Source organism: Eutrigla gurnardus (assembly GCF_963514095.1).
Source record: "Eutrigla gurnardus genome assembly, chromosome: 12".
Lineage (NCBI taxonomy): Eukaryota > Metazoa > Chordata > Actinopteri > Perciformes > Triglidae > Eutrigla > Eutrigla gurnardus.
Genome location: NC_139926.1, coordinates 25,544,588 through 25,560,425, shown reverse-complemented (window position 1 = coordinate 25,560,425; position 15,838 = coordinate 25,544,588). Strand labels below are relative to the sequence as shown.

Genomic DNA, 15,838 nt, shown 5'->3' with positions numbered 1-15,838 from the left:
AATCCTTGTACACAGTCTATAAATAAAACACACAAAATTATAACCACAAAATCTTTGTATTTTTGGTTCTGTAAAGCTGTAAAGCAAAGGCCTCTAAATTGTACAGTTGACATTAAATATTTGATAGAGTGATATGCCACTTTTAAAAACATTTATGACTTCTCGTCTGATTTCTTATTACAAAGTCAAAAACCCACGACTTTGTTTGACTTTGTTTTTGTTATTAAAGCTTCTTACTGACCAAAAACATGAATAAAATCATTACAATAAAGCCATTAGCTTTTACTTATACTGTAAACCACTTTAAAGTGCTTTTATTTTAGTTATGAGTGTGTGTGTGTGTGTGTGTGTGTGTGTGTGTGTGTGTGTGTGTGTGTGTGTGTGTGTGTGTGTGTGTGTGTGTGTGTGTGTGTGTACACTATCAGTATGTGGCATGTTTGAGTTTGTAGAAATGCAAATGTATTCCCAGCATGCCTTCAGACACCAGTCTAGTCTGGATCCGTCGCCACATGAGGCGGTTCCTCCGATGCACATCTGCAAAGCAGCTGCCTTTTCTTTCTTTTTTTTTTAAAAAACGTGCACACGTCCTTCCATCCAAAACCAACCACAGACTCTAAACGTACACTTGATTCATGTCACCATTATCCTGCCAAAATAATTCCAATTCACGATATTATCCCGATAATCATAAAAATAATATTATTAAAACTCAAGATAAAAAATGGCACTAAAACGTGCTGGAATCTCTTTAAATAGTGTAAAATTTCACAGAGAAGACACACATCTTTTTGTTTTAACTGAGCATCTTGTGAAAAGCAATAAAATGATCTTAAATAAGGTTTCACTGCATAAATGACTCACATCTTACAACGATAACGAGCTAGACGGCTTTTTCAATTCACGACATTCACCAATATCCCTACAATGGAAAATCACCACCGTCAGCTTATTGTGTTTTTATATCTTATATATATATATATATATATATATATATATATATTGAACAGGCTCCTGCCACTGTGGGAGCTGCATGTGTGACAACAAGGACAACAGAGCTCTGGTGACAGGACGATTCTGCGAGTGTGACGACAGCGAGTGTCTGGACGAGGACACGGGAGAGGTGTGTGGAGGTAAGACCTGCAGTCCCTGTCTCACCCCCCCACCCCAGAAAACTTAGTCCAGCACCTCGTTGTCCCTCTGTCTGACACAAGGAAACACCATGAAGGTTCATTTAAAGTCGGCAGTGTTTTCTTCCTCTCTCGTTCCAGTGACTTCCTGTCTGTTAATTAGCCCTCGTTTCCTTTTTGGAAAACAAATGATGGACTTATCAAGCCTTTGTGAGGGATATAGGTTATCCTCATTTGTCTCAAATAGTGGCAATAAAAGCAGTAAAATGTTGAATATGTTCCTAAAATCTGCTCCTTCGAATAAGCAGGAAGCCGTGAATCTGCGCCGCTGTGACGAAGGCGAACTCGTCAGCTGTTGCATGTGTGCTTCCTCTTCCCTTGCAGGCCATGGCCAGTGTTACTGTGGAAACTGTTACTGTGCTGCCGGTTGGCATGGAGACAAATGTGAATTCCAGTGTGACATCAGCCCATGGGAGAGCAAGCGGCGATGCACATCACCAGATGGCAAAATCTGCAGCAACAGAGGTGTGTTTGTCCCCGCCTCGAATCCAGCAGCAGTCATTCTATCATCATTGATTCAATTAGAAGAGCAACGTTTATATTGGATAACTAAGACATGTTAATTTTTTTTAAATAATTAATTAACAAAATCATATTTTTTTTTAGGAAAAGTGATTTTATACTACATTTTTATAAAAGCACAGCGGCAGTCATATTTTTTGGGGGATTATTGATTGAAATTAGTGTAGAAATATAATTTCATACCATCAACTAAAAAATTTTACAGGAATACTTTATATACAAAATATTAGAAAATATGCCAAACATATTATTAGCATGATTTATGTGGATGAAGATTATAATTGCCTTTCAAAGCAATAAAAAAAGAATACTGGAATGATAATTTCAATCCGTCAAATATTATTAAATGATTAATTCAAAAATATGACTTTTTAAAAAAAGTGGTTTTCCCATTTAATTTATTACTATTATTATTGTTATCGTTATTCTACATCCCATAATAGTGACAGCTGCATTGTGTTGCTATGGGAACAGGAAACAAACATTGTAGAAGGGCTCATTGGGTTCATTTCCTGTCTGTTGGTCATTGGGAGGAGTTGAAGGAACGAACCAGGAACAAGTGAAACAGAAGTTAATATAATTCATACTCAAGTCTTTGATCCGTGACGGTGTCCAGCGTATAAGACGAGAGGAAGCCGGCTCGGCCGTCTGTTCTCTGATGATCAGATGAGGAAGGGTCACTTTTGACGTCCATCTTCATGAACTGAGGAAGAAAAGAGAAAAAGCTCATTATAAAGAGGAGGAGGTTGTAGAAATCCTCATGTAAATTCCCCTGAAAGTCATCAGAGCTCGACGGCGGCCGGCCGGGAGGAACCGCTCCGCTAACGTAGCTCAAGTGATCCCGCGGGGTTTAACAGCAAAGCTCTAAAATTAATTAGAGCGGCGGCTGAGGGCCGGCTAAGTGGCAGAGCTAACCGCCGCACGGACATCAGAGCGCCGGGATTTATGGTTAAGTGCACAGCGTGAACAACCAGCGAGTGGGTTCCGTTTGGCAGCTCATCGCGCTCCGCTTCAGGACGGGGAAATGCAGGTCAAAGGTCGGGCAAAGGTCAGTCAAAGGTCAGTCAAAGGTCGGTCAAAGGTCGGGCAAAGGCCGGGCGGTGAGGAGGCGGAGAAAAGAGCAGAAGAAATATGACTGCAATTAAAAAAAGAGAGTTCAAATCAACCTAAACAACATTCTTTTCCTTCACTTGTTCTATTAGATTGAGATTTAATGATTCTTTCAAAAGTACCACATTTCTTATTAACTCCTTTATTGATATTGGGGAAAAGATGCAGGTTTTATTGCTTTGATTTAGTTTTCTTCATCTTTTTGTTGTGCAAAATAATTTCAATTATATAAAGAAAATTGACAAGAACAAGAAAATGTGTTATGAGAATAAAGAAAGGGTGTTCAGGTTATACCTTAGAGAATGTCTGATATATAACGATTATTTTCTAAATGTTGTTCCTCCTATTCATCTGTCAAAAACTCCACTTTAACAAATGTTGAACCACATTGTCAGCAGTGTGACCTATATGATACCCCCCAGTTAAAAAAATATAAAATACCCACATATTTCCATTCTGCCTGTTTCCAGTGAGACAGTTTGGTTGATTATAATGGGAAGGATCCCACATGTCTATAGGGCACGTAGCCATCCTGCTCCGGATTAATCCTCCTCTGAAGCATCGTGGAGATAATTCCCCATGATTACGGGATTCCATCACCCCGTATAGATGTAGAGATGCATCGCTCTGAAAATAAACGAGGGGACGATTTTGACTGACGGCACACGATGGATGTTTCATTCCCCCCTCCCCCTCCGCCATCGTCTGCTGGGTTCACCTATAGACTCCTCAGATGAGCTAATAATACGCTAACTGGCATGCTGTCAAAACGGCCATGTGACGCTGGAGGCTAAATATGTGCATCTATGTGAGATTTCTTGATCAAAACCCTTTTGCATGAGGATGGTTTCAGCTGGAAAAGAGGAAGGGAACGTGAATCCTCTGATGGAGTCCTGGTTTTGCAGCAGACATCCGTAAATCCAGGAGCTCCGGGTTTATAAGCGAGACCGAAACCAGGGCCAAGGGGCCAGACAGGCACCGGGCCCTCGGACCACAGGCCTGCCAGCTGGCCTCGGCTCCCCTCCCAGGGGGAACCCCGTCTTCTGTCACCGCTGATAAGAGTGAATGGGGTTTCCGCTGGCTGCTGCTCGGCCCGATGCCGTAAAACACAACCCGAACCAGACAGTACATAGATACAGGAAGAGGCGATATTCAGATATCTCTGGATCCTGATATAGTGAGGGGGCTCCAACCTGGAAAAGGGCATCCTCAGTCAGATTGTGCAGCTATTTAGCAACATATGCAAACAATGAATATAACTCCTTCATATTTCAAAATATAATCTTTTCTTCCTGGAAAACAAAATGTGAAATTTGAAGAATTCGGTGTGGTGACGTATTTCTGAGACGAAATCGGTGTTTGGTATATTTTTTGGGCATTTTGTTAAATAGTCTTCTGTCACGGTTGATAAGAGTGAATGAGGTTTCTGCATAGATACAGGAAGAGGCATGGCTAGACGATGAGGGTTTGTTTGTGGGTTGACTTCCCGATCGGAGAGTGAAACCGACGTGACCTCACTGTGGTCGTCAGGGACGTGTGTGTGCGGAGAGTGCAGCTGTCACGACGTGGATCCGTCCGGAGACTGGGGAGACATCCACGGAGACACCTGCGAGTGCGACGAGAGGAACTGCCACGCCACCTACGACCGATACACCGACGACTTCTGCTCAGGTCAGCACGCCGCCTCCTTGTGGATTCACGTGTTCCTGCATGCGTTGACAGAAAGAACAGCTGCAAGAACAATAATGAAATAGTTCATGAAACGATCGATACCATTCTCATGTCCGTGCACTGAAAATATAGCCGGCAGCTGCTTAGCTTAGCTTAGCTTAGCTTAGCATAAAGACAGGAAACAGGGGGAAGCTAACCTCGCTAATTCAAGAGGTAACAAAAACATGCTGAAAAATTAAAGTCTATAAATAACAATTTGCTTTTGTAAAGGGGGTAAATGTGCCAGTGTGTTTAGTATTAGATGGTTGCTGGGCAACCGCTACCTGCCAAATAATGGTCTGGCATATAATCCCACGTAAAACTGTAATTTTTACTCCACATTTTGTAGGAATTAAATAAATGTCTACATTGCTGAGCTGCAGGTGTGCTGGGAGTCAGTTTTATTCCTTTTGTTTTGTTTGGAGAGCCAGACTTCCTTTCTTTATGCTAAGCTAACTGGCTGCTAGCTCCAGCTACATATTCAGCTACTGTGCATATATGGGAGTGACATCAGTCTTCTCGTCAAACTCAAATCTACGGTCTCCCTCCTCCACACAGCTCTAGATATAGTGACGGCTGAGTCAGCAGCTAGCAGCTAACGGTGCATCTTTCAAATTTAGCATCTTTAAAGTTTGCTTCATAAAAGAGAACTGGCCGATGCAGTGAAAAGGTTTACGATGTTGTTTATATCTTCCAATCTGGAGTAAAAAGTGAACTTTCTACACAACTTAGAGAGAGAGAGAATGACCTTTTCTTTTTCCCTAAAGGATTAATGAACAACAAATGATGGATGCCACCGCTGCACCTACTAATAATTCATGAAGTCTACCAGAGAATCTGAGCATCTTCACACATAACAGTGCTTTGCTGCAGACCAGGCGTGTCCAGTCGTATCCAAGAAGGGCCGGTGAGGGTCCAGGTTCTTGTTTTAGCCCAGCACACCTAGTTCAACGCATCAACTACCTTGATCTTCAATCAAGACCTTGATGGGTTGGATCAGGTGACGTAGTGCTAGTGATAGGATTGGACACGCCTGGTGCAGACCGGCATGTGGAGTTAATTGTTTGAGGGATTGTGGACTCAGATGTTAAAATCTCTCTCCATCAGTTCTCTGTGTCTCCTCCAGACCAGACCAGGTAGAATCAATGCCGGTTATCCAGTCAAAGCTTGTTCTAAAAGACACTAAACCTCCTCACCTCCAGTGTCCTGCCCTCCTTGTTTGTTCCTCTCCTTCCCTTCCTCCCCCCTTTACTCCCTCACACACTAGCTGACCTCCCTTTCTGCTCCTATCCGGCTCCCTGCAGCACTCGTATTAGAGGTTTCCTTGTACAAAGCCTCCACTTTGTCTCACCTCTCTGCCCCCCTCCTCCTCCTCCTCCTCTTCCTCTTCTTCGTCAGGTCACGGCCAGTGTAACTGTGGCCGGTGTGATTGCAAGCCTGGCTGGGCCGGCAGGAAGTGCGAGCATCCCCTCTCCTGCTCGCTGTCTCTGGAGAGCAGCGTGAAGAAGTGTCGGGGGACGTCCAATTTGCCCTGCTTCGGACGAGGTACCCTGGGTTCTTCTTCAACCCCCCCCCCCCGCCCCCCGTCCGCCGTTCTGTTGCCATGGTTACCGCAGCAAGCTCGCACACTCCGTCCTCACCTCTCGGTGTGAAACGGGCGACGTTTTCAAGTGTTTTTCACATCTCTTAATCCGTCTTTAAGAGGGCTGTAAAGGCACCGGCGATCAAATATCTCTCGCCCTGAAATTTAAAGCATATATCGTCTCGCTCATATACACATGAATGTGTGCAGGTTTGTGTGAGAGAGTGTGTGTGTGTGGTCCTGGAACAGCTCTCTCAGTAGAAACAAGACGCAGGTCGATGTGTAAAGTGTTCTTTGTTTGACCAACCAGTGAAAGTGGACAAGGCAACACAAGACAAAAGGTACGGTTTAAAGGAGTCCTTTTTATTTATAGAAATATATAAAAACTAATCAAGTCTATGGGGAAAGTAATTAAAAGAGTCTGAAGGAGGTGGCTGAGAGCGTGGCTCCGTGTGGCCTGGTGAGTGGCCGGGCTTCACTCACACAGGCTGGCAGGCTGGCTGGATCTGCTGGTCAGTTGGTGTACTGGTTCGGTGTCAAGGCTGTATTATCATTGCTGGCGCTATGTGCTGTGCTGCTTACGACTGCTGCAGGCTGCTGCACTCCACTTCGTGGCTGTAAAGCGCTTCTGTTCAGCCCTTGAGGTTCCAACCTGACCCAGCGTCCAAAGTGACTCCAGCCTACGCCACACGCCACCTGTCACAGGGAAGATCAGAGGGAGACTCAACACCAAATACATTCACTTACAATTTCTTAAGACCTCAGACCACATCCACACAGGTACCTGTCACAGGGAAGATCAGAGGGAGACTGAAGGAGAGAGTGTGTGTGGGTAATTAAGCTGGTTGCCGACCTATCCAGCACACCTGTTTCCAGTTAGCCCGTCACCATGCAATCACTGCAGACACACTCACAGCAAAATCCACCACAGTGTCACACCAATACAAAGATTACTAGCCGATACAGCTTTACCCTGTTACACCCCTCCCTGCTGAAACGGTCATTGTCCCAATGACCACTGTGCCACGGCACACTGGCTCTAACGGTCCTGGTAGCGCTGTGGGGGCATGCCTCTGGTCGCTCTGGTGGATCGTCTGGGCTCTGGAGTCCTGGACGGTGGTCTTGCCTCAGCATCTGTAGGAACCCAGAACCCAACCCATGGGGGCCCGACGGGACCCCTGTTTGAGGTCTGTGGCTGGGGGCTTATGGGCTGGATCACTCGATGATTCGGGCCATCTGACACCTGACCGGGGCCTTGCATCCCAGGCTGTAGTGGTGCTGACAGGGGTCTCAAGAGGTTACGATGCACAACTTTTTCAACATTTCTCCCCACTTGTCTGATGACATATACTGGAAGTTCGGGGTCTGGCTGCTTAATCACCATGTACGGTTGTTGCTCCCACTTATTGGCCAGTTTACCCCGGCCCTTGGCTCTCATGTCCTGTAAAAGTACCTGTTGGCCTGTGGTCAGTGGTGAGCCATCCGCCTTCTGGTCGTAGTAGGTCTTTTGTCTGGCCATCTCAGAGTCTCTGTGTTGTACGGCCCTTTCAAATGCGAGCTGCAGCCTCCGTTGGTGACATTTGACCCAATCCTCTGCTGATGAGCAGCCCACATTCTCTGAGAGTCCTAGGAGGCGGTCCTGTGGGAGAAATCCCTGCCTCCCAAACATTAAGTAGTGTGGGGGATAGCCAGTAGAGCTGTGCACTGTGTTGTTGTATACCTGTAACACTTCCGGGAGATGTTCATGCCAGTTCCTCTTGTCCTCCCCCAGGGTCCCCAGCAGTCCTAGGAGGGTCCTATTAAAGCGTTCACAAGCGCCATTTCCTGCTGGGTGGTAAGGCGTAGTGTGGCTTTTGGCCACTTTATGCAAGTTACAGAGTTCTTTCATGAGATGCGATTCAAAATTAGGGCCTTGGTCAGACAACAGACGTTTAGGTGCACCAAAAGGCTGGATTACTTTATTCCACAGTACCTTAGCTGTTGTTGTTGCTGTTTGGTCTCTGGTCGCTACTGCCCAGGCGTACTTGGTGAAGTGATCTACCATAACCAGCACATTGTGGTATGCGTCTTCTGGGTGACCTATGGACAAAAAATCTACAGACAATAATTCCAAGGGAGCAGAGGTCAAAATAGGGGTCAGAGGCGCAGGCCTAGAGTTAGGAGCCTTACGCAAAACACACTGCTGGCATCGTGCACACCGATCTGTTACCTCCTTGGCCAATTGTGGCCAAAAAAACCTCCTCTGAATCAGAGAGACAGTCTTTTCAGGGCCCCAGTGTCCAGCCTGCTCATGATACAACTGCCAGATATAATGTCGCTCCCCTTCAGGAACCACATGTTGGGTTATGGGGTCAACTTCCTTTGGGTCCTGTCGTGTCCGACACAGCACTCCATCCACCAGGGAAAGCCGGGGCCAGTGACGCAGGATCTGCTGGACTGGCTTGGTCTCTCGTTGTCGCTCTCCTTTATTGGGCAGAGAGCCCCTTTGTACATACTTGATTACTCTGACCAAAGTGGGGTCCGCATTTTGAAGACTCCTCCACTGGTCAGGTGTCCTTTCCGGAAACAAGGGTATCCCCGGTGTAGCACTTTGAAGGCTCGGCTTTGTAATGTTCTTTCCTGCACCGATGCACAGTGCTTTCACAGTCCTGGCTCCAATATGGGTGAAAGCTGGTATCTCCAGCCCCTCTTTTCTCTCCTCAGAGTCTGATGTGGGGGCTTCTGGGGGAAAACGAGACAGAGCATCTGCACTTTGATTAGTACGTCCTGGTTTATATTTTATTTCAAACTGAAAGCTCGCCAGGCGCGCTGCCCATCTCTGCTCCAAGCTCCCAAGTTTAGCCGAGTTTAAGTGCACCAGAGGATTATTGTCCGTATATATAACAAATGGAGCACAGTGCAAGTATTCTGCAAATTTCTGGGTTACTGCCCAGGTCAAAGCCAAAAATTCCAGCTTAAAGGAGCTGTAATTTTTGTCGTTTTTCTCTGTGGGGCTTAAGGCCCGGCTGGCAAATGCAATTACCCTCTCTTTTCCATCCTGCACCTGACTCAGTACAGCTCCCAGGCCTCGGCTGCTGGCGTCTGTATACACGACAAAAGGAAGGTCAAAATCAGCATAAGCCAGTATTGGTGCAGAGGTTAGGGTCTTCTTTAGTGTGTCAAAAGCATCCTGACAAGTTGAGTCCCAGTTAGCAATTAGTTGATGACCCGAGGCTCTTGAGTGTTTTGGACTGATTCCTCTTAAGAGTTCGTTTAATGGTTTGGCTATTTTAGCAAAGTCTTTCACAAACCTGCGATAATAGCCGGCCAGTCCCAAAAAAGACTGTAGTTGTTTCACTGTCTTGGGGGTCGGCCATTCTTGAACACACTTCACCTTCTCGGGGTCTGGGGAGATCCCCTCTGCTGACACACGATGTCCCAAGTACTGCACTTCTTTTTTCAACAGGTGGCACTTGTCAGACTTTAATTTTAAGCCATGTTTTTTCAGTTTGTCCAAAATCACATCCAAATGTTTTAGGTGTGAATCAAAGTCAGGAGAATATATTATGACATCATCAAGGTAAATCAACAAAGACTGTAGGTTGTGGTCTCCTAAACAGGTGTGCATTAACCTTTGGAATGTGGCAGGCGCATTTGACAACCCAAAAGGCATTCGGGTAAATTCATATAGCCCCATGGGAGTAACAAAGGCAGTCTTTTCCCTGTCGGCGGGGGCAACCTCAACCTGCCAATATCCACTCGCCAGGTCTAATGTGGAAAAATACTTTGCTTTGTTCAAGCTGGCCAATGACTCCTCAATTCGAGGGAGTGGGTAAGCATCTTTGTGGGTTGCTGCATTGAGCTTCCGATAATCCACACAGAATCGTGGTGTTCCATCTTTTTTGCGCACTAATACGATGAGGGCAGCCCAAGGACTAGCGCTGGGTGTAATGATTTTAGAATCCAACATACCTTGAAGCAGGGTTTTCACTTCCTGATACATTTTTGGTGGAATCTGCCTGTAGCGTTCCCTCACAGGCGGAGCATCACCAGTGGGAATCACATGCTGGACGGTGCTTGTCCTGCCATAATCTTCATCATGTGTGGCAAAAACTGCTCGATGTTTGTGCAGCAGGGTCTGCATTTTTTCTCTCTCCTCTGCAGATAAACCAAGGTCAGCTACATCAGGCAATGAACTCTTTTCAGTATGTTTACTTTTCTCCAGGCTTACTTTAACAGCATTGGTGCTGACCCGGACCATACTCACACTATGCTCTGGTGTGATATCGGCTGGATCAACCTCACACGTCTTAGCTAGTTTCTGATGTCTATAAAGATACATTGGGGAGTCATTTGGATTTTTGATTTTAATTAGAACTCTCCCCCTTTGAACTGTTGACAGGGATCGAGCTACAAAAAGTCCACCCACCTCCTCAGGTTCCACGAGGCACTGGTAGTCTTTTCCACCTGGTCCCGCCTTGGTCCGGCCCCACAGCAGCATCTCACTCTGAGCTGGAACTCTCACAGGACGGCGATTGATGGTGCGCACGTGCCCAATGGAGCCATCTGGAGCCACAAACTGTGCCTGTGTGGAACAGATTTTAAAGGCCATAGCCCACGCCTGTTGTTGGCACCGACTGCCAGAAAGACAGTGCAAGGGCTTGTTGTCCATGTTTCTCCAACAACTTCTAATAATGTTCATGCCCACCACCCCTTCTGTATCAGTTAGGCAGTGATCTTTAACAACCAGAAACCCACCCTCAGGAACTTCGACTTCTCCAACTTTAACAGGTAACAACACATAACCTAAATAAGGAATGTCCAGTCCATTAGCAGCTTCTAAGGTCAGCCAGCTGTCAGCCTCCTTAAGCCGTTCACCTTTTTCTGCAAAATGTTCCAAGAAAAAACTGTTCTTCATCAACGACACATTTGACCCTGTATCAAGGATGCAATTAACAGGGACATCACCAAGCAACAGGTTAACTTTAGGGACATCTCCAATTAATTTGTGTGTGTCTTCATGTAGAGGCCCATTCACTTCTGAACACCCCACTGTCTGGGCCGCCACAGTGGTGTATTCTAGTTTAACGATGCTGACCTTTGTCTGTTTGTGCATGAGCGTGCTATATGTCCAGGTTGAGAACAAAGGTTGCAAATGGGATTACCCTGGCCATCATACCGGTTTGCTGAACCTAACCGGGGTTGGTTCCTCCTCGGTGGTCCACTTCGAGGGGCAGGCTGGCTCCACTCTGCACCCCGTGGTGCCCTCTGGTGCAGCTCTGACCGGATCTCTTGAATTAAAGACTGGGACAGTTCATTAAATTTATTTGACATTTGTGTGTTCATTTCATCCCTTAATTGTGTCTTGATTTGTTCCAAATCCTTTACATGAGGAAAATTAACTTGGTTGTGTCCCCTCATGGCAAGGCAGTGTGCTTGTTCAAATGTTTCCCCATATGCTTGTTCCTTTAAGGAGAGCTCTGTCTTGATGGTCTGAAACGTCAGACTATCATCCAATAGAATCTTGGCTCTGAATTCCCCCCTCGTCGCAGAGTCTCTCAGCCCCTCAATCAAATGATCTCGGAGCAACACATCGTCATCTCTGATGCCCCTTGAGTCTTTTTTCTTGAGCCTAAGAAAGTCTTCCTGCAGTCTCAATGCAAAAGAACTAATGTCCTCATGTGGCTCTTGGCGGGCATTAAAAAACTGAGAGCGCAGGACTGAGGCAGTGGCTCTATCCCCATACAACTTATCTAATTCCCCAAAAATCAGCTCAGCTGTGTTGCGCTTCTCTGGAGGTAAAATTAAAATCTCTCTCTTAGCTTTTCCCTCCAGACAACATAGCGTTAATTCAGCTCTAAAATCGTTTGGGACTCCTTGTAAAGCGAAGGTAGTTTTCAGATTACTCTTCCACTCTCCTAAACCAATGTCTGAATCTCTTCCTTTAAATTTAGATGTCATCAGATTAAACATAGGAACCATACCAACCGGTCTGGACATTGCACTAGGAGCTTGGTTTTCTCGACTAGGACCAGGTTGAGGCTCACTTTGATCTGTCATGTTGGCCTTGCCCACCACTGGTTTCTTTTTTGGTCAATCCTGCCGACAACGCCAGTTGTAAAGTGTTCTTTGTTTGACCAACCAGTGAAAGTGGACAAGGCAACACAAGACAAAAGGTACGGTTTAAAGGAGTCCTTTTTATTTCCATTGGGGTTTCCCCGCGCAGGTTCGAATCCTGCCGACAACGCCAGTTGTAAAGTGTTCTTTGTTTGACCAACCAGTGAAAGTGGACAAGGCAACACAAGACAAAAGGTACGGTTTAAAGGAGTCCTTTTTATTTATAGAAATATATAAAAACTAATCAAGTCTATGGGGAAAGTAATTAAAAGAGTCTGAAGGAGGTGGCTGAGAGCGTGGCTCCGTGTGGCCTGGTGAGTGGCCGGGCTTCACTCACACAGGCTGGCAGGCTGGCTGGATCTGCTGGTCAGTTGGTGTACTGGTTCGGTGTCAAGGCTGTATTATCATTGCTGGCGCTATGTGCTGTGCTGCTTACGACTGCTGCAGGCTGCTGCACTCCACTTCGTGGCTGTAAAGCGCTTCTGTTCAGCCCTTGAGGTTCCAACCTGACCCAGCGTCCAAAGTGACTCCAGCCTACGCCACACGCCACCTGTCACAGGGAAGATCAGAGGGAGACTCAACACCAAATACATTCACTTACAATTTCTTAAGACCTCAGACCACATCCACACAGGTACCTGTCACAGGGAAGATCAGAGGGAGACTGAAGGAGAGAGTGTGTGTGGGTAATTAAGCTGGTTGCCGACCTATCCAACACACCTGTTTCCAGTTAGCCCGTCACCATGCAATCACTGCAGACACACTCACAGCAAAATCCACCACAGTGTCACACCAATACAAAGATTACTAGCCGATACAGCTTTACCCTGTTACAGATGCGTGGAGATTTATTACACTGCACCGTGAGCTTCATTAGTGGCTTTTGTGGACGGAGGCGGAGGCTTTGTTTTCTCGGAGCCTCCGAATGCTCCAACACTAATATCAGGCTCGGATACCGAGGAAAGGCTGGAAAAACAGAAGTCCAGGTTGTGGTTCCCTTGGTGCCCGGTCTGGGACCCGGGAGCCTGCTGATCCATGATGTGATAGAAGTGGGAGGATGGATGCATTTAGAACAGTCAGGGCTGGAAAACCCATGTGATAAACAGGCAGCGTCGGCCTTTTGGGCGGGACCGAGTGGAATATTCAAATATCGCTGGATCCTGATTGGTGCACAGATATAGTGAGGGGGGTCCAATCTGGAAAAGGGAATCCTCCTTTTTCCTGTCATATTGTGGACCTACAACTTCATATTTCAAAATCTTCCTGTAAAACATAGTATCTATCCTCATTATGGAGATGAAATTGGTTTTTGGTATATTGTTTTGGGGCATATATAAATATAATATAATATATAAATAGGTGAACAATATGGGCATTTACATTATTTTTAATGAGCATTTTTTTTATTTTGTTCCATGAATATGAGCCTGGATGGAAAGTTAAACCAGCCACTTCTCCACAACTGTTTCTTTTTTTTAATAGGCGGGGGTAAAACGTCCGTCCCTTCACTGCTCAGCTGCTACATCAATATGATGCACAAACCAGATTTAAATGCCACTTATGCTCACACCCCAGAGCTCCTCAGCCAAAGAGGGGGAGAACTAATTACTCACCTTGTTTGCAAAGCTGTGCTTATTAATCTTTACAGGCCAGCGTTAACAACATTAACACCGGCCAACGTCTACAGAACACCGAACTCACACATCGTAAAACTCATTGGGTCGCAATCACATCCGCAGCCAAGTGAGCCTGAAGTTTGGCATCTACAGCCAGCTTCTGTACTTGTTGTGTGATTTTAGGCGATACATTTAAGTAAAGAAAAATTAATAAATGATCATCCATCATCAGTTGCAAATTAATTCATCCACAGAATTCCCAGACGACAAACAAATAAAATAAATGCCAGACAGCTGACGAGTCCAGAGGAAACAATACATAATGGTCACCTTAGCGTTTGTTCGGCGTTTGACTGGCAACCCACATTGTTCCAGAACACGCGACGTCCATCTGTTGGGAAGATAAACGATGTGGTGGCGATGCTTCTCTCGTACCTGGACGTTACACTGATGCAGCAGCCTTAATCAATCAGCCTGATTGTGCTGTACGGGATCCATTGTTCAACGTTCCTCTGCTCCAAACACTGGGGGCTATTTTCTGGGGAATTCCTCATCAGAGGATGAGAGGACGAGAGAAAGGTGGAGCTCTTTCTGGGCTCAGGGATCTCTGGGTTTATCAGGGGTTCAGGTGATGCATTGATTTCAAAGGGTGAACCCCCGGGTATGTTATTGTAGACACCCATGGGTGGGGAGGCGGCTGGTTAGATCTGGCTGAAGGAGTCAGCGTGATGTCACCGTTGGTTTGCTGTTCAGGTTTTGACATCCTGGTTTTTGGCCGTCAACATCTCGTTTTTATGCAAACTGAAATTACATGAAAGGGCGGAGCTAAGTACAACAGGAGGCGGAGCTAAGTGCAACCAAATGCTGACTAAATAAAAACTTACAGTTTACCATCATGAAGGGAAAACGCACTGTCAAAGGGTTAAAGTTATCAGAAAAAAACAAAGGACGATTCCCAGACCTGACAACTCTGTGGCAGCCCCGCCCCTTTCTGGTCTGGTGGACTCTCAATGGACCTGTCAATCAGCCGGTAAGCCCCGCCCCCTAAAGCATCCCCTGCTTTCTGGTCTGGTGGACTCTAAATGGACCATAATGTACTAAATGAACATCATGCTGGACTGAAGAAGACTTGAAACTAGAGATTGAGACCACAATATGAAGCCTCGATCTTGGCTAACAAATAGAAGAGGGTTGAGTGCCCCCCCCCCCCCCCCCCCCCCCCCCATCCCCCCACATAATGAAACAGCAAAGATTAACATGTGTTGGGCGAGTTAATTAGCTCCAACTCCTTCCTGCGGTATCTTTTAATTATCTCCTATTGATGCAACAAAATAGAACTTTAAATTATCCAGCGCAGTAGAACAATTAATGAGATCCATAAATTCTTCCCCTTTTAAAAATGCATTTCCCCTCCACTCCCCACCTGTAAAGTCCACATTTACACCACGCTCACATTGTTAAACACATGTTTTATTATCCGTACACCTAAAGGAACAGAGTCTGATCAGGATGTCCGGGAAACAAAGTTCACTGGAATCAGACTTCCTAACGTCTCCTAAGGATTTATATGTGTTACATGTAGAAAGCTCCGTCTGTACGTCGTAAATCCACGCCGGCTTCTCCTCCCGTTATTGGTAATAAATGTCTGAATGTGCTATTTATCGTCTCCGTTGCGGGTAGACGGAGGAGGGGAACAGCCGAGGCTGTGATAAGGAGGAAGGTTGACATACCTCAGTGCTAAAGGAGGGGGGGGTTGGTTTTCATAAGACGCCCATTTGGTTTAATGTTTGGGAAGATCACGCCGACTGTAACGGAGTTCTGAGGCTTCGGAGGAAATAAAAGGGAACGAGAGTGTGAGACAGGAAGTAGAGCAGGAGAGTAAGACAGAGAGAGACAGACGTGGAAAATCACTTCGGCATGGATGAATGTGGTGGGTAGAGATGGTCGCTTGAGTGGGAAAAAAACCTTGAAATTTGAAGCAGCAGCGTTTTCTCTCCCCGAGAGGTGGAGGATCC

General features: G+C 46.0%; 1 protein-coding gene across 1 annotated transcript in view; it reads left to right on the top strand.

Annotated features, from left to right (window-relative positions):
- Nucleotides 1-15,838, top strand: part of itgbl1 (integrin, beta-like 1) — a 45,839-nt gene that overhangs the window by 11,205 nt on the left and 18,796 nt on the right. Inside the window, exons 4-7 of the mRNA XM_084023044.1 lie at nt 1,008-1,130; nt 1,512-1,652; nt 4,350-4,490; nt 5,928-6,074. Coding sequence (XP_083879170.1) covers nt 1,008-1,130; nt 1,512-1,652; nt 4,350-4,490; nt 5,928-6,074 — 552 coding nt within the window. The remainder of the gene's footprint in view (nt 1-1,007; nt 1,131-1,511; nt 1,653-4,349; nt 4,491-5,927; nt 6,075-15,838) is intronic.